Consider the following 25,072-nt stretch of genomic DNA (forward strand, 5'->3'; position numbering starts at 1 on the left):
TTTACATCACAAAGTGTTAATTAAAAAATGCATTACTAAAGCTTATTTTTACCATTGTTTTAATATACTAAATTTCACCATCTGTGTTTGTAGTAAAACTGTCGTAAATGGTAATCATTACATCAAAACCTGTTCATTTTTACTATAATAAAACCATATTTCATTTTCATAAGGGTATGTGTTTGCAGATGAGATATGTTAGTGTAGACTGACAGCTAGTGGTCAAAGAGGAGCAGTTAGCTACTAACTAAGCAGCTTCTTAATGTTTCATTTACAAGCACAATATATTAATTATTAATACAAAAACGGAGGCACTGTGATTTTTTTTGAATCACTAGGTAAAGATTAGGCTATAATTATGACATGAAACCGGGCAACTTGAATTGTTACTATGTTTTATGTGTCCTCTTGAAGTGCACATAGTTGTATTATTATTAGAAGAGGTAGTATTTATTTTTTGTAAAGATATACTCGGCTAGTTATTTATTTATGATTTATGAGTGGAATAATTAATATCAGGATTCGATATTAGTAAAACAAACAAAAGACAAATAACATTAACATTTTATAATTTGCACAGATGTGGTCTCGCGATTATGAAAGACGTTCTCATATCTTTTAGTAAATTAATGCAATAACAATTTTGCAGACAGAATATGAAAACCCCGTGATTTCCCTGGTCAAGGGCAGCTGCTTGAAATCTCGCGATACTCTTTGTGGCGCGCGATTTGGCTGAAGCAGATGAATGCGCAGTAGTCGTTCTGCAGCGCTATGGAAATGGCGCCTGCGTTCAAGTAGCAGTAGTCGGCAGTTATAACGATTTACACATTGAGCTCACGGGAATTCAAGGTTTCACTTTGCGACTGCTTTAAAGTTCAGCACTTCTCGACTACGAGAGTTTATTCATGCGAACCGAGTCCGGATTATGTCCGGAAAAGAGTTGCCACCAAAGTCGTGTTTGAAGTAACGTATATCCAGTTTTCTTGAGGGCCATCCTCGTCATCAGCGCGCAGGTACGTTACAACGCTGTTGTCTGTGGCAATTTTTTTGGCTATATATGTAACATTAGGATGTATTTTAGAGCATTTTACGTGTTTCTACAGCTCAATATCATTTAGTCCTCTTTTTTGGATTGTTTAGTATCTAAAGTTATTGTGAGTTAACGTTAGTCTCGTGCTGTGACCGTTAGCTTGTTCGGCTAATCTGAAGGGCTCATGGTAACAGCCTGCGTGGGCTCAACTCATGCCACAACACGGCTCTGTATGAGACATTTTACCCGCTTTATGTTTTATTACACAGCGTACTTAGCTTTTTAAACTTTTTATTGACCTGTGGTCGATGTATTTTGAGTCTCTTGTTTGTTTTTACATGCTCTGTCCGGTAACAGAAACAATCCACGCTAGCGGTGCTACAGACGTGCTGTGGTTGAAAACAGTTGCTATAATAATACAAACCATGCAGTGGTGTTTTATGTAAACTTTGCAAAAGAATTGATGCTTTTGTTTTTTCTTGGAAAAGAAGCTGTGTTTGTCAGTGGTTATTTGAATGAAATCTTTGCCCCGTCTACGAAGATTTTAAGTGACAGTGCATGTAATGATGTTGCCTTACGTCATATTTATCATATAGTGATATTTAGAAGCAAATATTACCACAGAAGCATTTCAGTTTGTTCAGTGTTTGTGTACTTTACCTAGTAAGTATTTAATAAAACTGAGCTGTGAGCTCTGATTTCAGATTAGGTTTCTCCACGTGAGTCTCACCGCATGGGTGGTAACATTACTGTAGTCTGCGCGGGCACATGGATGAGTCCTATAGGCTGTTTTCATTAGATGACCATGCTTTTCCAGGGGGCACTATTGCATGAACCAAATGTTTTGTAAATTTACAGATCCAGACTGTCAGCAAATCCAGGGACTCCAGCAAACTTAATAATTACTTTCGTTGAAACATAATAGCTTTTTATAATATCTTACTACTGTCAGCGAGTTATGTTTAGATGGTTTGAAATGTCATTAATGTTGTCGTTTCACGAGAGTAAAATAGTTGTTGTCATCGTGGGAAATCTTTCTCTAGTCTGGACGTAATCATGTAATTCAGATTTTCAGTTAAATTTATTAGTCACGTTGTGTTGTTACAAGATAGTGTTATCATGCCTGTACCACTTCTTAAAGTTGGTAAACATAAAATATATGTAAACATCCTGGTAGACTATACTAGGATAGTCAAAACTAAATCATTTTTGTGTGTGTGTGTGTATGTATGTTTCTGAAGGATTTTGAGATTTTTTTTTTCTTTTATAAATATGCATCTTATAGAAATTCATAAATGCCAGTTCAGTGAGAATAGTGTGTACTGATTCTATTTTTAACTGCATAGAATATGGAAATGATCTATAAGAAACATAAAACATAAGTATTGTTTATTAAAAAAAATCAAAATATTACCATAAACTGCAAAATGATTTACAATTATGTTTTTTAATATTTTGAATAGTTCACTGCACAAAATAAATTTTTGTATGTATGTGTATATGTATGTATGTGTGTTTCTATATAACTTTTTATTTCTGTTTTAGTAATTTTTCTAATATCCGTAGCTTATTTTATTTTCATATAGATTTATTTTTTACTTCAGCTTTATTTCAAATACAGAAAATAAGTTTGATAAGTTTGATTAAAATAGCATCACTACCAGATGAATAATATAATGCATCAAAATATTTGGAAAAAGGCATGATTGGGTGTAGAGCCTTTTAATGTATCCTAACTATGCACAATTAAATGAACAGTTGCTTTTTTATGGCTGACAGTCCATACTCATCATACGCTCATCTGAACAGACCCACCGGTTGATTTATTATCACTCTTATATTGTATGTTTGGAGGAAACAGAAATGTGGCGGATATCAGTGATGCACGGGTAGATCCGAACTGAGCGGTTACCCGCGGTTACGAGTCATCCCAAAATATTTTTAATGATATTCGGGTCGCGGTCGGTCTTGTTGTTTGTAATAAAGATGCCAACTAAACCTTTGTAATTGATATAGAAAGACACAATTTTGAGGTTAAGCAGCCATGGCCATGAAAAACAGAAGATGCACTTTTAGCGAAATGGTGCATGTGAGTGAGTACCACGGAAAAAAAGCACGTCATCAAGAAACATGCAAATCAGTGCAATCGTTTTTCAATAAACCAAATGACCCACAGGCTGACAAAGTTTCGGCAGTAGTGACTAACATTTATCATGCCGTACATCACACACATTCATATCTAGGGATGGGTACCGAAACCCGGTATTAAAATGGCTCGTTTTTTCCAGGCGCATCTACACCGCATCGAGTTAAAAACATCTCAACTTTTCAGAATGCCACAAGCGCACCGCAGGTCATGTAGCTTCCTCACCTTTTCTGTAACAACGTTGAAAGCTCAGCCAAGATGAAGGAACAGCTGATACTTTGGGTGATATTTTGGGTCAGGTAGTGTCTTAATCTTTTAGTCGGTAGGTTTAAAAAGAAATATAGGCAATATATTACAGAAAGCTTGAAATGTCTACTTTTAAATTAAAACATTCAAACTAAAAATTAGGCTACTCTCTTATTATTTAATCCATATGAAATGTGCATTTCTCTCTGGTGTTCATGGCTAGTCCACATCGTCAACTTCATCTTAGCAGCGACACAGAAAACACCAGTTTATTACTAAACAATTAAATGTCTCCTTGCTAATTTAGACACATTCATAATCATTACCCTTTCTTTGTGGCAAACTTTGTGTACTGTCATAACGCGTATTATCCTGTAGGCTATAGCCTAAGTAATGAAATTAATATAAAGGGGTGATGCATTTACTACTTGTAAAAAAAATGTGGGTTCGTGTACAATATTTTCTTTTTCTTTTTTGCGGTCTGAGTTGTTAGGCGAGTTACTTGAAAACATTCTGTCCGGTGCGGGTTGTTTATACATTGACCCACGCATCACTGGCGGATATGTTTGTGCCAACTGCTCCATTTGAGGCACAAAAGTGCTGACAACTGCTGTTGTATATGAAGTTCTTTGTCCATAATGTTATCAGTGATATTTTAGCATGATTTTTGTACTAATTTAAAACATTCTGTTTGTGTTCAGTTTTTTTTAAATCACATTATTTGCTTGATGTTTCAGGGCAGGCAGATTGATTTTTAGTGTGTTTTTTCTCTTCAGTAAGTATGCGTGACCTGGCAGCCCAAGTCACCAGCAGCTTGCTGCGCTTCCCAGAGGTGACGATAGACGCTCTAGGGGAGGATGAAGTTACGCTGGACTCTGTGCTCCATGGGAGATTTACTTTTGGTGAGTAGTTTTTTTTTCTCTGATGGCATGTCCTTATCATCACCAGTGTCATGTTTTAGATGTTTCATGTATGTTTCCTAGGTTAGTATTAGATCTTCAGTTCTCCTCTTGTGTTTCTCTGACATCTCTTATTTATTTGATGCAGAAAAAAGTGGACTGGCCTGGCTTGCCTGTGGGCCTCAATTGGAAGTGGTCCATGCTGTTACTGGAGAGCGTGTCTCTGCCTACCGCTTCAGCGGGGTGTCCGAACACCCGCCCACAGTGCTGGCCGTGCGAGACTTCTGTTGGCTGAAGCGAACCGGGCTGCTCATCGGTCTGGAGGAAGCCGAGGGCAGCTTGTTGTGTCTGTATGATCTTGGTATCTCTCGTGTTGTCAAGGCTGTGGTCATTCCAGGCAGAGTGAGTGCAGTGTTTTTTTTGTTTTATATATATATAATTGAAAAAATATACATATTGCTATATTTTGTTTTCATTTTCAGTTTATAGATCTTTTTTGCTCTTGTTTATTTTTTTTATTATTTCTTTAGTAATTTTTTTTTAACTAAATTGAAATGAGAAATGTTGCTTAAATTAAGTTTGTATTTCCATATTTCAATTATATTTCTAACTACAATAAACCTCAGTGTAAACAGGTTTATTATGTAATTTGATTATGTAATTGATTTATTAAAAGGCATCCTGGCTGTAATCTTGTAATTATTCCACATCTGTTGTTTTAATGACACTACTATGAATGATCATGTGATTGAAAAGAGCATCTGCTTTTTCTGCAGATCACAGCCATTGATCCCCTTGTTAGTTATGGAGGAGCCAGCGCTAACACTCAGCATCTGCACCAGAGTTTGCGCTGGTTCTTTGGTGTGGCTGCTGTGGTCACAGACGTCGGTCATGTAATGCTGGTTGATCTCTGTCTGGATGACCTGTCCTGTAGTCAGAGTGAACTTGAGGCTTCAGGTGGGACTGTTGTTGTTTTTTTTAGCAAAAGCTTTCATGTGAACTGTAAAATAAATAAATAAAAACTTTTCAATAGTCTCAAACATTTTTCATTTGTTTTGGCCACAGATCTGGAGGTGGTCAATAAGTCTCCGTCTGAGATCCCACGATTACGGGAAGGTGTGACGCAGCAGGGCAGACACCTGTGTCTTCAGCTCAGCAGCCCCACAGGTACTGGAGCGACAGCCCTGCAGTACATTCAGCGCACCAACCAGCTCGCTGTGGGCTTTTCAGATGGCAACCTACAGCTCTGGAACATGAAGACCCTGAAAAAAGAGTGAGTAAAAGACTTAAAACAAGCTGACTTTTTTCCCAATTTAATGTAATTGTATGTTAAATTTGACATGAAATGAAAACTCACCTTCTATTTTCTAAATGCATGTTGTTGATTATATTATGAACAATTCATTATTTTTTTTGACCTTGTAGTTCTTAATCAATTTCATAACGCCATTTCATATTCCAGTAAAAATTACAGACTTTTCTACGTTGATACATACCTGACTTTTCCAGTTATTTAGTCTGCTTAAACCTTGACACATTCTTAGAATCCACTGCAAGCTCAAATTCAGATCTGCCTCCATACAATCAATGGATCCCACCTTACATATTTCTTTTTCAGTTACCGTATTTTCTGCACATATTTTTTAATTTTCTCAAAAAAACAACAGTGCGCCTTATAATCCGGAGCGCCTTATATATGGGTCAAGGTGCTCTTCAAAATGTTGACATTCCCTTTAGCACAGCTCCATCTAGTAGATGCATAATGCAAACCCAGTCAAACGTTTGACTTAGTGCTGCAACTAACGATTATTTTGATAATCGATTAATCTGTCGATTATTTTTACGATTAATCGATTAATCTTCATGTACTTCTATTTTAGTTTTGCCAATTAAATTACTAACAAATGGTCTTAATCATCCAACATAGACTTTTTAGAGATATTAACCATTTTGCATTGTCATATCCTCATCAAAAATATACATGGAGTTGTTTTATTGTGTGTTAGTAATCCTTGTCAAACTCTTCTGTAATCAAAACACTGACCCATACTCTAGCAAATTTCACAAGGAGATTTCAAATAATGTTTTCACCACGGCAGTCCTTAGGGAAAGTAGTTTAACATCCTGAACAAAGCTTAAGGAATCTTTCAGAACATATTTTCACGAAGAATAAGAATAAAACAGAATAAATGTGCAGTACATTGCATTTTATTTTATCCTGTAAACACACAACACAGCACCACAACACCGCGCGATCTCTCTCCCTCACATCAAAATCAGCTGATCCCAGGGTCGTCGCTAGTGGGGTGAAAGGTGGTGACGATTATAGGGGCACACGGCTGAGGGGGGGGGCTGAGGCCAGCCTAAAAAGACGCTGAGGACAGATGACAGGCCACTGTTGCTTGTGGTCACAAAAGCTTACCATTTTAACGTGTTTTTAAGCCTTGCCACTTGTCGATTTAAACATTCAAAAGAGTTTAAAGCATTCAAACAAGATGCAGAAAAGCTCAACTGAGAAGCTGTTACTCGTGCGCTGTGTTCGGTGAGCATGCGGAGAGAGAGAGAGAGAGAGCCGCGTCTCACAGACAGCAACACTGAACCGAGCTCTACTTTGTGAAGTTCTCCTTGAACTTCCCCCTGCACCTGAACGAACAAATACAAATCGCAGTTTAAAAAAACAGAAAAGGATGTGAAAGAGCCTAATTCAGCACCGCGGTGTTCTGGTGTTCAGAGCTCATGCAGAGAGAGGCGTCTCAAAACGCCTCAACACTGAATTTGCCTTATTTTGCTCTTGTACCGTCAAATACAAATACAGTCAAGTTCATACCGTCTTAGAAAGTATGTTCGAAAAAAAACTGTCATTTATGTCTTAAGTGAAAGTAAAAAGTTTAGAAAAAATTTGACGTGTATTATGTTGTGTGGCGAGTGGGGCGGGGCCGGGAGGCGTGGGAACGAGGAGTGAGGCCAGGTGTAGTGATTGGAGATGAGCTACACCTGAGCCCCACCGCTAGTATCGAGTCCCACGTAGGAGATGGAAGGATATAAAACTGGAGTGACGACCGTGAAGGACGAGAGAGGACCAGGCCTGGGACGTTATTTTAATGTGTGTGCTTTTTATTTATGCGCACCAGTCGGCCGTGAGGGGCTGGTGCGCCGTTTTGTATTTATTTTGGATATTAAAATGATTTTGATTGTGCGCCGGTTCCCGCCTCCTTCTTCCCAATGAATAGGAAGTTTAAATATCGTTACAGTGGTGCCGAAAACCCGGGAGAAGGAGGGACGCGCTGCTGAAGATCCCTCGCCGCTGTGGTGAATCCGCGGTGCCCTCGAGCTGGCGAGGTATGTGCCGCCAGGGACGCTCGAGGCGGTGGGCTGGAGCGAGTTGCCGGGGACGGGCGAGCTCGCTGCCGACCGCCCACGACAAGGAGGGGCGGCTGCCGTCCGTGAGGGAGCGGAGGAGTCGGCGCCGTTCGCCAGGGGGCCGGAGCCTGCCGCCTCCGTGACGGAATCCGGAGGGGCAGGGAACGGGGGACTCCTGCCGCTGCCCAAAATCGGAGGAGCCGTCGCCGTCCACCGGGCGGCGGAGGAGTGTCGTGCCGTCCGCCGAGGGCCGTCCAGTGCCACCGCCGGGCACCGCGGAGGAGATCACCCAGCCGGTGGAGGGCCGAGCAGCAGTGCGTCTGGGAACCGGATTTTTTTTTTTTTTTGTTTCCTCTCTCCCCTCTCTCGTCCCTGTCGCTCCTCCTTCCATCTCCTTTTCTCTCGCCTCGTCTGTCCTACCCCCGGGTTCCCGCAGGTCCCCGTGAGCGGTCTCCCCCGGAGGGAAGGGGGGGGGGGAGTAGAGCGCAGTCTCGGGAGTACCCCCCGGCCTGCGAGGGGCGATGGGGGTATGTGGCGAGTGGGGCGGGGCCGGGAGGCGTGGGAACGAGGAGTGAGGCCAGGTGTAGTGATTGGAGATGAGCTACACCTGAGCCCCACCGCTAGTATCGAGTCCCACGTAGGAGATGGAAGGATATAAAACTGGAGTGACGACCGTGAAGGACGAGAGAGGACCAGGCCTGGGACGTTATTTTAATGTGTGTGCTTTTTATTTATGCGCACCAGTCGGCCGTGAGGGGCTGGTGCGCCGTTTTGTATTTATTTTGGATATTAAAATGATTTTGATTGTGCGCCGGTTCCCGCCTCCTTCTTCCCAATGAATAGGAAGTTTAAATATCGTTACATGTTGGATGGGTTCATCATCTCTTAAAGTGACCGCACCTAATTTAGCTATAGCTGCTGTAATGTTAATCCAAGAAAATGAAAGAAAATCACTCACTGCTCTTGACTGAATTACTTTGTAGTTTTACCAAGACTGCACAGTCAAACCAGCAATAATTCAGACACCAGATATATATTTTTTACTACTAGTTGCAGGACACTATAATACATTTATGCAGGCGAGTATAGCAAAATAAAGTGAACTGCAACATATTATACCCAAATATTCTTCATACAGTGGCCAGTAGTGAAATTGATTAATAATAATAATATTGATAATGATAATAATAATAAAATTGGAGCCAAAAATTATTAAAAAAAAAAAAAATTATATATATATATATATATATATATATATATATATATATATATACAGTTATGAGGTGTTTTATGTGTGTGTGTGTGTGTGTGTTGACAAATCTTTCGCGATGTCCTAAAAGCCAGGATTCCCACACAACACGTCCGCTAAAGTCTGATTTGTGACCTAATGACTCCTTTGAGCCGATTCATTATAATGAATGGTTAAAGCAATTGGTCTGCCCGTCAGTGTCTAACAAATCATTACTTCTTAGAAGAACATACACATCTGAAAAGAGAAAGTAAGTGTGCGTACCCCATTTAGCAAGAGTGTTAAGTAAAATTTAGCCTTAATTATCCACAGTATGTATAGGCCTATGACAATGTGTAGTAAATTACATATAAAATAATTTAAAGTTAGACTGGAGTGAGATGAAACTAGATCTGTTGCTATAGCTAGCTGCTAATTTTATATGAGTCTATCAAAAAAGAATTTTATCTTTCTTAACTATGAAAGCCAGTCGTGAAAAAAAAAAAAAAAAAAAAAAAAATCACAGCTTTATTTTGCAAAGAGGGCAAGAAAAGATGACAGTGATCGTTTTTTCATGAATAGGATAAAAAAAAAAAAAACCCTGGAACTCACATTTGAAAGTAAAATCCATCAGAAGGTTGTCCAGAAAAATAACAAAAAATGACACACAAAAAAAAACTGCTGTGTGAAAAAGAGAAGTGAATACTTAGAAAAAAAAGTGCATTTCAAATACTTTTAAACATTTACCTCTCTCATTCAGTCATAATTAGGCTGCACGACTGAATTATGAACTGGTAAACGACAAACTGATTACAGAACATGTTTGTAAGTAAAGCTTTTTAGTTTTAACTGTTAAAACGCAATGTTATTAGCTTTTACGACTAAACATTTGCAAACAACGTTGTACTGGAGAATCTGCACAAATAAAAGTCTTAAACAGTTCAGTAGTGCAGAGTCTACAGGTTACTCTTCTTTTTTGAAGGCTCAGGGGTAAAGTGCTCCCACACTTTGGATGACTTCGTTCGATTAGTTTAATCTTCTGCTTTTTTCTTTTTCTTTCTCGAGCTTACTCCACTGCCTTCTGTCTCCACCATCTCGTTGAATGCTGCAGACGCAGTTCGGGAAACACGTGACATAAAACGAGGCCAGCTATTGGCTATTCGCTACTTCTCCTGCTGTACTGGCTGAGCACAACCTGCGGTGGCTCATTACTGCCACACTTTGGTCACCGCAGATTTAAAATATGCACAAAATGAGCCGCTTAAGGCAAATAAAATTTGTTTAGCAACTAATCGATGACTAAATTAGTTGACAACTATTTTAATAATCGATTTTAATCGATTAAATCGATTAGTTGTTTCAGCTCTAGTTTGACTGCAGTATCTTCTATTCTATGCGCCTTATAATCCAGTGCCTTATATATGAAAACAGTTCTAAAATAGGCCATTCATTGAAGGTGCACCTTATAATCTGGTGCGCCTTAGTGTGCGGAAAATACGGTATCTGTTTTACTCAAGATGTATGTCACGTTATGGAAGAAGAGATCTGTCGCTACTTCTGTATTGTTGCGGCTATAATCTATTGATGAACCAATGAATTTGATTCTGAACATACCCTCTTGTTCTTCAGATATCACTCACAGCTAGAGGGTGGCAGGGTGCCTGTCTATGCATTTACGTTCCAGGAGCCAGAGAATGACCCACGGAACTGCTGCTATCTGTGGGCAGTGCAGTCTGCACAGGATCAGTAAGTTTGCCGTTTCGTGTGCTGCTATCGAAATAATCTGACTTTGTCTGGTTTGGTTCAGATTTATTCAGGTGTATTTTTGTCTTTGCAGTGAGGGGGACGTAGTCAGCATCCATTTATTACAACTGGCTTTTGGGGAGAGAAAGTGCTTGGCTTCAGGGAAAATTATTTATGAGGTACAGAGTTATTCAGGATTCTTCATTCTCAAATTTATTTGAATGTTACAGTTTTTGTATCTGTTCAATGTGTGATGCTTGACTCTCAGGGTCTGGAGTATTGTGAGGAACGTTACAGTCAGGACTTGAATGGTACAGCTTTTCCTCTAAGAGCTCAGGCCATCAATACCCGTCTGATCAGCTGTCAGTCCATAGAGAAGTTTCGCCACCACCCTGATCGTGACGACAGCATGAATGAAGGTGTCTTTGTATATCCAAATCATGCTTTGCAGAGTGATTGACACTGAATGTTTTTTGTAACATTTGTTTTTCTGTTTTTAGTGACTTCTCCTGATACAAGTGTGTCAGTTTTCAGCTGGCAAGTTAAATCGTATGGACAAGGCCAGCCATCGACCTTCATTGGTGTTTTTGACATTAACCGATGGTACCATGCTCAGATGCCAGATTCATTAAGGTGGGTATGCTTCTAGTAAAGGTTGAAAATACGGTCTGTTGTGTGGTGAGGGACATGTAAATAGACTTCCTCTTTCCCATTCAGAACGGGCGAATCCTTACGAAACTGTCCATATCTGGCAGTGTGGTCTCTTGACTGTGCGATTGAAACGACAGCCCCCTGTACACTGTTGGACATCCTGATTCATGAGCGCAGTCTAAGTAGGGGTCTGCCCTACACCTGTCCTCCACCAGAACAGTTCTTCAATCCCACAACCTACAACTTTGGCAAGACATGTTCATTTTTTTATATGATTATTAATTTGCATGTGTAATAGCTGTTATGTGACCCCATTTAATATGTCATAACCTCTGTATTCCTTTTCTATTCTAGATGGAAGTTGTTTGCTTAATGCTGGAATTGTGCACTTTACATGCTCTGGCTATCAGAAAGAGGTTAGATTTTGGCCCTTCAGTATACTATGCTTATACTAGTCTTTTATTTTTGGTCTGTTAAAGTCTTTCTCTACTCTCAGACCTTGAGCTACTTGAAGAAGGCGGCACCAATTTTAGGTGACAGCATTTCTAATGGATACTCGCGCTGTCTCATGTCTGGCCTCCTATCCTCTCGTCTGGCTGATGTCCAGCCCTCCAGCCTCTCACAGGTATCAATTAAACATTGTACAGGAGTAAATATACACTAGTTTTATTTGTGTGCTTAATAGATCTCACTCACGTGTAGAACTAGTGGTATTAGAGTATTTATACCAGTAATTCACATTTTTTAATTGATTACATTGTAATTTGCATTTAGGAGGAGCAGCTTGATGCTATTTTGTGCACTGCTGTGGAAACAAGCTCATTGGGACTCATCACTGGCTGTATTAAACAATGGACCACTGAAGGTGAGATTGGGAGAAGTAATGCATTTGTAGTCTAGAAAACTTTAAATACCAATAATTTACACTGCTGATCAGAAGTAGTATGTTTTTTTTTTGTTTTTTTAGTTTATTATTCTCACCAAATCAGCTTGCAGTAAAAGCAGTAATATTGTGAATTAGTATTGTAATTAAAAACTAATATCTTTAATATCTTCCTGCTAATTTTCCTCACACAAGAGCAACCAGGGTCAGCCGTCAATCTGCGCTACATATTGGAGTGGGCCTGGAATAAGGTTGTGCGCACCAAAGAAGAACTGGATGAAATATGTGAGTTTTCTGCACCCATTTCTCTGAATATGGTTTTATTGCCAATTTAACAGCATTCTGATTGTGCTTTTCTCTTTTTCTCCAGGTGCTCCACTCTTTGACAGCTCTGCAAACTTCACGGATCCCCAGACACTGCAGCTGCTACAGCACAGTCAGCGCTTGCTGGCAAACCTCAGCACCGTTTTCCACTGTTTGCTAAATGAGGCTCAGGAGCTCACACAGAAAGGTGTCGGGAGTGTGAACAGACATCACACTGTTCTGTGCTTTTATATGTGAAGTTGGAAATTACTAGAATGACTGACTTATTTTTGGTTACTTGCAGGGTTGATTGGACTCATGAATAAATGCATGGTGTCTAGCTTGATCTCTCAGTACGCTCAGGTGGTGCTGTGGTTCTGCCGGACTGGTCTCCTTCCAGAGGGCTCTGGTATGGTTCTGGTTCACTCAGATTCTTTGAAAAACAACTGTGCATTGCTTATGATGAACTCAAATTGTTCACTGTCAACAGAGGAAGATGATGTGCTGCAGATTTCAAGGCCCTTTTACAGTCATTCTATTATAAAGAATTATTACATCAGCCAGAGGGAGGAGCTGCGGAGACTAGCCAAGTAAGTGGCTGAAATTCTGAAGAACTTTCTGAAGGCTTTTATTTATTTAACATTATTTGTATTTAGTCAATTTTATTTATTCATGTTTACTAAAAAGTGCATAAATTGATATTTAAATCACCAGAAGTCACAAGGTACAAAAAACGCCCTTTCTTTCCAATAGGGACAAGTGGTGTGCAGATTGCCTCATGATTGATGGCTTGGTGAGTCAATGTGGGGAACGCCTTACAGAAATCTGGAAAAGGGACGAGGGTGGAACAGGACAGTATCCTCCCCCTTCACTTCATGTAAGTCAAGATTTGGTACAACGTTTCTGCCCTCAACTGCGCTTGCTTTTTTTTTAATTTTTGGAAATCTGTTCCTGGTACAGGCCTTGCTGGATATTTACCTCCTGGAAAACATTGAAGAATCTACCAAACATGCTATTGTATCCTTTTTGGGTTCTCTACTAAATCTTGCCATACATATTGTGTTGTTTATTGTTGGTTACTAAAGATTATTCCTTGACTCAGGCTCTTAGGTTATTTATTTGCTACTGGATGTGATGTACTCATTTCCTAATAAAAGTGGGGCATCTGTGGAGTCTTTTCCCACAGCGTTTGCCATTCCCATTGGGCTGGTGAAACTGGTTCAAGGCCTGTGGTTGCTAGATCATCATGATCATGAGGTATATATATATAAAAATCTAAGTGTTTGCACTTACGCTAGTATTTTTAAAAGAAACATTCTGATTTTTGCTTAATTTATAAATGGTTTGAATAAGTGACAACATTAAATGATTTAATAGCAGATGTAAGAGCCATATCAGTTTAAACACTGCTTTTAGTGTAGTGAATGCCAGAGGTACTTACAAACTAATACTTTATGAATAATTTGTATGGAATGGTTTTCATCTCCCTCAGAGCTCTCTGGAGCTGCTGTTGCACCCAGCCACCAGTCACTCTCTGTGGAGCTGGCAGCACGAGCGTGTCCTGCAGGCTTTGATGTGCCAACAGAAACACAGCGTCGCCCTGCGCTACCTGCATGTGATGAAGCCTCCCCTGTGCACTACCAACCAAGCCAAATTGTGCCTCTCTGTCCTGCTTCATAACAGGTATGTTTGTAATGTACCATTGGGAGTAATATGTCAGGTTAAAATTGGGCTCTCTTGTAGTTTCTAAACTCTACTCTTTGATTGTTTTGGGCTGACCAGGTGTATTGTGGAGGCCTGGGCTTTGCTAAGGCAGCATTGTAACAAATTGAACATGGAAGAGATGATGAAGTTTCTTTTTGAGACCTGTCAGGACCTTGGACTGATGAAAGAGCTGCTGAAACTGCCCCTTGGACTTGCAGAACAGGTGTGTGCAAATCTCTGTAGCACTTAAGTATAGCCTTGATGAGCAGAAGAGTTCTTGCACAAAAACCTTTGAACAATAGTGTATATTAGCACTGCTTTATCCTTACCTTTACTTCAAATGTACCCTTTTAGGAGTGTTTTGAGAGGTTCCTTCAAAGCACTGGAGGTTTCCAGAATCGGGAGCTGCTCATGGTTCACTACCTCCAACAGGCAAATTATGTGCCTGCACTTCAACTCAACCAGACCCTCAAAGTGAACCTGGCTGTATGTTCAATTTCATATTATAGCCTGCATCTGTATTTCATGTTTTGTAAAAAAGAAAAAAAAAGTTGATATAATTTGGTTGAATTCAGGCTGATCGGGATCCTAAAATGAAGGAAAGGTCAAACACAAGGAACTCCATTCTCAATCAGTATGGGAAGGTTCTTCCTCGGGTTCAACGGAAATTAGCCATTGAGCGAGCAAAACCATACCAACACCCTGCTACTATTCACAGAGAAGGTACTGATGATGGTCTTACTCACTTGGTCTGTGTGTTAGAATTTCAAGTTGTTAGGATAAATGCCAAATGCTGCTTTTTTTCCCCACTATTAGTTAAAAGACCTCAGCCTCTGTCAACTGTAGCTAAACGTTCAGCCTCTGAAAATGTGATGACCAGAGCAGCCTTTATCAATAATGTCCTCTCAAAGATTGAGGAAGTATGGGTTGGCAAGAACACCACTCCCAATTCATCTCCTTTCAAAAGGTACTACAAGTAGTTTTTCCCAGCTTCTATGTGAAATGTTTTCTTTAATACCTTTGCATGGCATGGAGATGGATACATAATCAGCATTATATTTATATGTAAAGAATGTACATATTTAAATGTATAAAAAATTGTTGCTGTGGTAAATGTTTTTAGCTAAATTAGCTAAAGTCACAAGTCTACACATGCTTCATTTAAAATCTGAGGACATTCTCTAAAACTGTGTATTTTATGAAACATTTTGTGAGATCACGCCATAAGAGTTTATGGCCCCCTGTAAGCTCTCCTGCATGCTGTCGCCCCATGTCTGTCCCGGCAAACTGCCCCATTCATGATTCTGTTGTTCTCACATGGTGAAACTTTCACACCTCCGCCAGGCCACAATGCTCATTATTCCTTTTAGTAATTTTTTTATTTTTTTTTATTCAGGCACTATAGCTTTTATTCTGGAATTACCAAGACCTATCACTTGGAACACAAATTAGGGTTGTCCTGTTCTGATCCATGACATCGGTATCGTGCAGATACTGACCCAGAACGCTAGATCGGAGGGGAGAAAAAAATATGCTAAAGTGCCCTTGCGGTCTGCCACCGTTCAACGATTTCTTCTGAAGGGAAGGGGTGTGCAACATGAATATTTTTGATCGTGGATGATTTAAATATATCTACACTATCTGCTTTTGAAGAAATATAGTTGTATTATGCAGCAGCTCACGTTCTATCAGCTGCAGTTTTGGCGCCACTAAATGAATATACTGCAACAGCCGACATATCCAGTACCATAGACATAGGTATTTGTCTATGTCCAGTACCGCTGCTCCCACACAGAGTACGCAGTAAAGCACCAACTCCAGGGGGGCACCATCCCAGTTGCTAAAAAAAAACACATTTTGTTTTATATCAACGTATACGTAAATAAACAAACATAATTATAAAAAATGTTTCACAGTGAAGACCGTAGATAGGCGAAGCATACGTGACGCGCCATTCTTAGAGTTTTAATGTTCCGTTTAATTAATTCTATTCAAATATCCACTTAATCTTTCATTTTTGACCACCTTTTTGCGATAGAAATACTAGCCTGTATAATTTCTTCAACAAAAACATGTGGACATCACAACTCTTACAAAAACGAATCCTCGTTTTTTTTTTTAAGTAAAATTTTCTTGTGTGTCATTTCTTAATACTTGAGACTATAAAATGAATCCGACAACTTTGTTAGTAAAATCATAGCCATAGGCAATTGTCTAGGTACAAATGTAATTTGTAAATAATATTTTTTATTTTTACTTGTTCATTAAATTTTTGAATGCTCCTGCTAAATACTATTGTACCTGCAAAAAACTGTTTATTTTTGTGTATTGTGTGTATTTGTAATGTGTGTCTTTTGTTCTTTCTACTGAGTCACAGTTTGTCCAGATACAGTATGATGTTAATGTGCTGTTAAAGTGAAATGACTATCTTGGGTCGTAGCTGATTTCTTTTCTACAGTTAAGCGGATGATACCTATTTTGAAATAATCCTTTTTTTTTTTTTTTGCTGGCTTTCCTGTGCAGCCCCAAAGAGTCCGAAATGCAAGTGCCTATCCTACATCCTTCCTCTCCATATAAACCAGAGGCTTTTGTAGGAACTCCCATAAACATGCTAACCAAAAGAATGTCCAGGTAAAACAGTCAAAGACTGGTCTTGGTGTTTTCTTAAAAGAAATTTTCTTTTATTTGTGTCTCAGAAGACACTAGTAACATCTCACTGGCTTTGTCACCAGGCTTCTTGATTTGGTTGTGCAGCCGTCTTCCCAGAATTCTCCAGAGAGCTCTAATTTGCCTGGCACTCCTACAAGGTCCATTACTTCATGGGCTGGACCGCAGAGTGTCACCAAAGCTCCTGAGCTTAGTCTGCTGCAAACTCCGCAAGTGGTAAAGGTGAGACCGCATGGATTGTGAAACTTTTTCACAAATGCTCACAGACTTTTTTGTAACTTTAAATGTGCAGCATGTACTTCCTCTAGTGTTTTAGGAAATTACCCAACACAATTTTGAACTCTGGTTTTCAGAGAGCTCGAGCTTTGGCATCAGGCCCGGTTTTCTCAGCCTTCACCCCACAGTCTATTCTGAGGAGCAGCCTACGTCCCACTCCTGTGGCCACCCCTTCTGCCTCCCCGGGCCGATCAGTCACTCCTCCTTTCCGCTCCAAAGAGAGCCGAATTACCTTCATAGAGGAGGCTGATTCTCTGGAATCTCCCAAGGGCTTTGTCCACTGGAATAATGGAGTAACATACCTCTTTTACGTCTAAAATGAAATGTTAAGATGAGTTTCCATGAAAAGTAATAAAATATTTTTTTAGCTTTAATAATATGGTTGTGGTTCTTTACAGATTGCGATTAACAGGGAACTTAATACACCTAAGAGATCTTCTCCACCTCCTAAAGCAAGTTTTGCAGCCTGGAGTGAACATTCAGATGCTGAAGAGGAAGAAGCAGATCTAAAGAGGACGTACATGTCCTCACTGGAAGAGAAAGAAAATCCTGATGTAGAATCTCACAGTGGATCCTCTGTCAAAGAGATCCCTGCAACGGAATCCAAACAAGTGCTTCCCACTCTTGTGCGACGACCTAGTCTGGGGCAGGAAGCAAGTCTTGTGTCCAATCAGTCAGATACAACTCTTGAGTTTCATGATGCTCCTGAGGATTTTATGGCAACACAGGCAAACAGCAGTGTGGATCGGGAGGTGACCGTAAGACTTCCAGACACTTCAGAGGAATGTGAGCCTCCTGTAGAAGACAACACAACGGCAGAATTATGCTTGGTTAAGCTACCCGAGGAAGAGCTGAAAATACCTCATGAGAGCAATACAGAGGAAGACTCGTCCCATGGAAAGACACCTTCAGATGCACATGAAGCCCAAATTAGGAGAGGAAAGCTTGAGGTGCATGTCGATATTGAGAATGATCATGTGAGGCAAGTAATTGAGGAGGAGCTTGAGGAAACTTCAGAAGCTCATGTTCTCAAGCCGGATGTAGTTACGGAGCCAAAGCTTGTTGTTCCAGTTCAGGAACAAAGCTCAGAATCTTTGGCTGATCAGGAAATCCAGGAGCCAGCTGAAGAATCACAAAACACATCCTCCATTTTTGTTGAAGCTCTCAGTTTTCCTCCTACTATAGAGCCTGTGAACAAGTATATGGAAGAAAATGCTGCTTATGACACTATTGATGAACCAGATGTCACCAATATATCAGAGGCAGTACCAGAACAACTAGTTTGTGAGGCTTCTGTATCTGAGATTCCAGCGGTTGAGTTGGTGAAACACAAACAAATGACTAGTGAACCTGAGATTAATGAAGAATGTAAAGAGGAATCTATGGAAACATCAGGTACTTTGGATTTTTATTATTTATTCATTTATTTTGGACATGCAATACCTTTCAAAAGTTTGGGTTCAGTAAGAGTTTTTAATTTTACATATGTGGCTTTTAATTGCATTGAATTGTTTAAAATTGAAGTGACAGTAAATGTTACACAAATTTCTGTTTTAAATGCTGTTCTTTAAACTTTCTATTCATCAAGAATCCTGAAAAAATGTATCTCAATTTCTACAAAATTATTAGTCAGCACAGCTTTTTTCAACACTGACAAGAAAAAGAAATGTTTCTCGAGCACCATCAGCATACAGTGTTATTGGCTGAAAATCCAGCTTTGCTATTACATGAAAACTTGCATTTTAATGTGTATTAAAACCGATAATGGTTTATTTTAATTGTAAGAATATTTCACAATATTGCTGTATTTTATTTACAAGTAATTGCAGCTTTTGTGAACATGAGACTTTCAAAAACATTTAAAACATATTCTGACCCCAAACTTTTAAACTGTACTGTAACTGTCGTTTTTTGACTGATAATTGCACTGGTAAGAAATTAATTTCTAATGGATTTATATTTTAGATTTGGATGCCTTTGTGGAACAGCATTTATTTGGCCCAGATCGGTCTCCAACTTTAAACCGGTCCAGTATTAGAGAGGGATCACTCAAAAGGTGCTTGTTAATGACTTACCCATCATGCTTTCTGGGTGCTGCTTTATGCATGTTTGTCTTGTCCTGACATTTACAATTTTTTTTACTTTTGTTGGTGCTGTCTACACCCTATAGCGAACCAGGTAGTGACATTAAGGAAGTGCCGCCCACTTCTGAGAATGCAGCAGATCTGAAAACACAGACATCAGAGCCTGCTACCTCAGAGTCCAGATGTAAGTCCTTCTCAGGTTTAACATTATAGTAAAACAATATAATGATCCAAAACTAACCTCAGGATTCTTCCTATAGCTGTAGTGAGCTTGAATGACACTGATGAGCTCTCCAGTGCTGAATCGTCAGAGGATGAAGAAGAGTCTGAAGATGAGAAGGTGGAGGACTCCGGTAGTGAGGTTGAGATTATAGATGAAGTAAAGGGTAATGGCAGCAGTAACCACCGGCCTGCTCCTGCTCTTTACATGGAGGAACCCCCACTGCATGAACAGTACCTTCAGGAACAAGCCAATGCTGTGCTGTCACTGGTTGCACCTGAGGCTCATCTGAAAGTAAGTGCATCACTTAAATCTTACTTTGTTAAAACACTGACCTGTTGTACATGGACTTATTCTTTCATTGGTTTGTTTGTTTGTTTGTTTGTTTTTACTCTGCAGGTTCAAGACACTGACATCCCAGAGGAAGAAGGTGAAGTTGTAATGGTTGGCCTTGCCCCTGCAGATCTAGATGAGGAAGATGCAATGTGTTATACTGAGCTTAATCCATCCACCACTCTCCTGGTACCCGTAGAGATGGCTAAGGAGCAGGATACACATCTTGTAGATGGAGGGACTTTACAGACCCTCAGCAGTGCACCGGATGGTACAATGCCAGAAGAGTCTGATGGCTTCACGCTCATGCTTGATCCAGATGTAGAGGAACTGCCTGATGTTTCAGAGTTGGACCACAATGCAGCATTGCTACCTCTACATGAACCAGAAGAACCTCAGGATGTGGAGAATCAGCTCACAACTAACTCTGATGTTGTCATCTTGGAGCATATGGTTCAAGTTCCAGACAACAGATTGGAAGACATAAAAGACTTGGTATCTGACATTGAACCTGTTGTCATGGGTGCTCCTAAAATCGAAGACCAACCAGCTGAGGTCCTCCAGATGGTGGAACAAATAGTCACACCAGAAGCAGAATCTTCTCTTCAAGAAACAAAAGATCTTTCCAATGGTGATGGGATAGAATCTGGTCCTTGTGAGATGCAGGAAGAAGCACATACTCCTCTTCATGGGGAAGTGTTGGAGTCTTCTCTGCCAGAGAAAGTCTTGCCTTCAGAAGAAGTTTTAGGGATGGTCAATGAAGTTACTAAATTGGACACAGAGGTGTCAGCCACTGCAAAAGATAAAATAACTGAGTCTAACCAAATAGACACTACACTCTTATTGGATGGAGAAGTTGAGGAACTTTCCACAACCAAACAAATGGGAAGGCCAAAGTCACCAGGAAGGCCAAAGTCACCAGGAAGAACCAAGTCACCTTCAAGAACAAAAGTTGAAAGATCTGGAAAAGCTACTGAGGAAGTTCTGGAGAATATTAAAGAGGCTCAGCACAGTCCATCACGGAGAACTAGGAAAACCGTAACATTCCCAGTACCTATCCTTGATGGAGAGAAGGATCTTACTGAAGAGGAGCAAATGGATTCTCAAGTACCTTCAACACCAAGACGCATTACAAGGAGTGGCAAACAGCTCCAAGATTATCAAGTTCCTGTTACACCCAGAAGAAGCACAAGAAAAGCAGGTTCGGAACAGCATGCTAATGCGAATGACCAAGACATGCCTTCTGAGAAAGTATCAAAGCCTGCAAGTCCGGCACGAAAGACCCCACAGAAAGCAACACCTAGGAAAGGATCTCGACGAACCAGGAGCACAGTTGTTGATGATGATGATGATGATGAGGCCCTGTCCACTGTTCCTGTTGCCAGTGATGACTCAGAAACACAGACCAGGCACAGTACCAGAAAATCCCAAGCACCAAGTGTTCAAGTTCCAGAAGCTCATCAAGAAGTCCCAGAGGAGACGATACAGCCAGCCAAAACACATAGTAGCCCTAGTAGGGTTACACGCAAGTCTACCAGAGGACTAGCGTTAGAAAGTTTCCAACAAGATCCTGCAGAAGAAGCCACTATCCTAAATCAACCTCTTAGAACTCCTCCAAGAAGCAGGAAGAAGACCGTGGCCAGCACTGCAGAAAAAGTGAACAATGCAACCTTTATTATTGACGATGCACAACTTCAGAGTGTTTCAAGAAGACTTACGAGAAGCCGGCACTGGAATCAAGGTGAAGATCTTGATAAAGAAAGACCCGATTTGACTCCTTTAAAAGTGGAGACTGAAGCGTCCCAAACTGATGCCCTTTTACAGCGACTTAAAGATGAAGAAGCAAGGGAGGAGACTGTTCCTGTTGTAACTGAAATTGTATGTGCCAAGAGAAGACCTACTAGATCTGCAGCACCTCCTTCACAGAATGAAACTAAAATGGCAGACATTGAAGAATCAACATTGGCAGTGTCCAATGAAATACAGGAACATGCAAGCAAGTCACTTGCAAGTGCTAGACGTACACGAGTGAGCAAGGTAGCAGAACAAAACTCTACGGCTGTCAATGATTCAGTTACTCCCATAGCTGATTTGAAAAGAACAAGAGGTAGTCTATAATGTAATGCCACAATTTGCAGTATTTTATAACACTTTAATGTGCCTACAATCCATTTTATCTGCAATCCTTTAATTTTAGGAAGGAGAAAAGAAACTGTTGTGCGAAATGAAGTTGAACTTCCAGAGGTTTTGTTGTCATCTTCAGTGCCTCAAACCCATAGCTCAGGAGGTGAAGGTGATTCTCATTCCAAAGAGGCAAGCAGAACTTTCTAAAGTTTAAGTACTAATGCAGTTTTCATGTGTGCTTCATCACACTTTAAACTTCATAAATTCTTCCTTTTGTTGTAGGACAATGGCCCTCTAGATGATGTTGCAGTTGAAACTGAGGTTGTCAAACCCAGAAAGAAGAGGACAACCAGGTGAATGGTCACAAGTAGTTCTATTGATATTGTTTTAAGTAGCTGCTTATGTGCATGGTTATAATTCAAGCAGGTTTTTGCGTTGACAAGCTATAACTACGAAATAAGCTACTGAATAATGTGTTGGTTGTGCATCACCTTGCCTTAGTTTGTTTTATGGCTGGGCGATTTGGCAAAGTTTTGATTTTTAAATTAAAACTCTTATTACAACATGATTCAAATAACTTTTTCTTTATTAACCCTCTAGTTAAATTATATTCTAAGTGCAGCACACGACGTTGTCAACAGGATGTAAATGTTAAACACATCACTTGTTAAATAACTTTGCAGAATAGCATGAATTAAAACTACATCCTGTATAAATGTCTTAAAGCCTACGTTATATGTTCAGAAGTTAAAGGCTACAATGAAAATGCTTCAAAAGATTCTCAGTAGTCAAGGTAATTCAAATTGAAACTGACTGCTTTTATACATAGAATCAGAAAATTGTACATTTCTAAACTGCGTACTTGTAAATATATCTGTAAATTCATTCAAACAGTTACATATCACTATATTTCTACTTCTTTATATAGTGCATTATTTAATTATTATTATTATTTATAATATTAATTATTTAATTATTTTAATTTTCTGTTTTTCTTATTACTGTTGCTAGTGTCTGCTACACTAAGCTGCATTAGTTTGCGCTATGTCCATCCTTTCTTCTCCATTGGAAGCTCCTGTCACTAAGTCAAATTCCTTGTCTGTGTAAACATACTTGGTAATAAGACCCTTTCTGACTTCTTAAGTTATAACATAAGTAATTATTAACAATAAATGCTCTGTGAAAACCATGAGCAGCAGCTTTCTGCCTGTCACTATAATGCAAACATGAAATATTAGACACACAGTAGTTCTTTACAGGTGTTTTATTCGATTGCGCTTATTTCTGTGTAAAAATTGACACATTTGACTGTTGCACTAGCATCTCTTGCAGCATCTCATGCATGAAACGGCATTGTAAAAATGCAACGCTCAAATTAAAAGTTCAATCACATCTTATTGAATGTTTTTTCTATTCCACTTGTCCATGATGCATCTTTGTCAACACATAATCGCATTCTGTGTAAACAGCGCATCACTTGTGCGGTTGGATTGTTCTTTTCTCTTTACTGTTATGATTGCCATATTGTTGAAGTGTCTAATATTAACATTTGGAAATATTTCTATTCAAAATCGCGATTCCTTGATTTCTATAAAGAAAAAATCTTAAAAATCGCCCAGCCCTAGTTTGATGATCTTACCCTAATTTTCTGTCGTCTTTTTAACAGAGCAAAAGCTGCTCCAGAACCTCCACCTCCGGTTGAGATCAGTTTCCTCTCTCCCCTCGCCAGTCCGGCTAAACCGATCGCCAAAACTGAAAAGAGAACAGAAGAAAAGGAAACCCCTTCCCTGAGGATGAACCTACGTCGCAAACGCATGATGGATGCCATTTTTCCTAAACCTGTAACGAGGAGGAAGAAGCTTTGATTGTGAATCGTTTAATCTGGACTCGTTTCCCAATTTTATTTCTTTTTTCTGCTCTCCTTTTTTCATAAGAGCTCTGCAACCTGCTGTTTTCTAATTAAGATGATCAGTGGATAATGTTTGGAATAAATAAACCTCTAATTTGGGATAAATAATTTTGTATAATAAATTATGCCATTTACTGTAAGGAGCACTGAGGGACTTGAGCACCAAAAAAGAAAGGTTTAGTTTTTAAATGTGTTTCTACTAATTGATGCCAATGTAAATAGCCTTTTAGCCATGTTATAAATAAAATTTGATACTTGTGAATTATTTTGTTACTTGTTTTGTTTACAGGAAAGATTTTGCAATGTGTAAAGTCAGATCAAACAATTATAAGGTTTATGGTTGTACTACTTGGGAAACATTTCGTATAGTTGGATACTTTACAGTGGTTGAAAGTATAATAAAATCATCCATATTGCTTGGATGAACTTCTTGCTTTGATGCTTGGCACTTGGTCTCCACTATCTTGAGGTCTTAAGCTGGTGAACACAGCATTATTTGTTCCTTGCAGATAATAATGTACATTTATTTTCCTTAAAATGCATCAGTTTTATTTTGAACTGCATTGTAAACGTATTTGTAATGCCTGTTTGCTTTCAAATACAGAAGAGTTTACAATCTTTGATGTATTGTAGTTCTTCACAGTGGTTTTGGTTTGTGTGTGTGTGTGTGTGTTCGTTCACTGCTGTGTGTGTGCACTTTGAATGGGTTAAATGCAGAGCACAAATTTTGAGTATGGGTCACCATACTTGACTGTATGTCACTTCACTTCAGTTGTTTTCCTTAAAAATGTAAAATGACTAACCAAAATGCAATATATGTGCATTGCTTTTATAAAACTATTTAGAGTGTGGCAATGGTGTTCTAGAATAATTACCAGTCCAAGTCAAAACTGTAACTCTTAAGTTTATGCAATAGCAGTAACAGGTATGTTTGTTTTAGCAATCGCTACTGATAACCAGGCAGTTGTATAAACAGTTGTTGAATACTTGGACAAGTAATTGTTCATCTAAAAACCCTCCGTAGTGACCTAAATGAGAAAAGAGCACTTCTCCATTATTACAGCATGGAGACAGTGGAAGTGATCTTTAGAGAAACCAAGGCTACTGAATTATTCATCATGCTGGCCCCTGGTAGAAAGTAAGCGTAACAAAGTACCCAGGTTTCAGCCTGTCACTCATACTGTGTTTTCTGTGTCCAGCGTATCCACGGGATCATGAGGGTGAGAGGAATGGAAATGGCCAGCAAGGACTGTGAAAATGGCAGTC

General features: G+C 39.5%; 1 protein-coding gene across 1 annotated transcript; it reads left to right on the forward strand.

The window, feature by feature from the left end:
• Window positions 1–739: 739 nt before the first annotated feature.
• LOC127976171 (protein ELYS) lies at window positions 740–24,426 on the forward strand. The gene is made up of 36 exons (XM_052580405.1): window positions 740–1,013; window positions 4,199–4,324; window positions 4,470–4,723; window positions 5,098–5,278; window positions 5,387–5,594; window positions 10,539–10,655; window positions 10,747–10,831; window positions 10,921–11,071; window positions 11,153–11,285; window positions 11,370–11,551; window positions 11,658–11,719; window positions 11,800–11,928; window positions 12,078–12,168; window positions 12,382–12,471; window positions 12,557–12,697; window positions 12,794–12,898; window positions 12,980–13,079; window positions 13,243–13,366; window positions 13,450–13,506; window positions 13,600–13,746; window positions 13,982–14,172; window positions 14,272–14,416; window positions 14,548–14,679; window positions 14,769–14,916; window positions 15,010–15,160; window positions 16,717–16,824; window positions 16,926–17,082; window positions 17,214–17,429; window positions 17,535–18,531; window positions 19,102–19,192; window positions 19,307–19,404; window positions 19,481–19,734; window positions 19,840–21,880; window positions 21,971–22,086; window positions 22,180–22,250; window positions 23,564–24,426. The coding sequence occupies exons 2-36, from the start codon at window positions 4,204–4,206 to the stop codon at window positions 23,760–23,762; spliced, it is 7,593 nt and encodes a 2,530-aa protein (XP_052436365.1). The 5' UTR covers window positions 740–1,013; window positions 4,199–4,203; the 3' UTR covers window positions 23,763–24,426.
• The last annotated feature ends 646 nt before the right edge of the window (window positions 24,427–25,072 follow it).

This window comes from Carassius gibelio, chromosome B17 (genome assembly GCF_023724105.1).
Source record: "Carassius gibelio isolate Cgi1373 ecotype wild population from Czech Republic chromosome B17, carGib1.2-hapl.c, whole genome shotgun sequence".
NCBI lineage: Eukaryota > Metazoa > Chordata > Actinopteri > Cypriniformes > Cyprinidae > Carassius > Carassius gibelio.

Coding starts and splice junctions, on each gene's coding strand:
- LOC127976171 (XM_052580405.1), top strand. CDS start 4,204: ATGCGTGACCTGGCAGCCCAAGTCACCAGCAGCTTGCTGCGCTTCCCA. Junction 4,325..4,469: donor CCATGGGAGATTTACTTTTG/GTGAGTAGTTTT, acceptor TATTTGATGCAG/AAAAAAGTGGACTGGCCTGG. Junction 16,825..16,925: donor CTAACCAAAAGAATGTCCAG/GTAAAACAGTCA, acceptor CTTTGTCACCAG/GCTTCTTGATTTGGTTGTGC.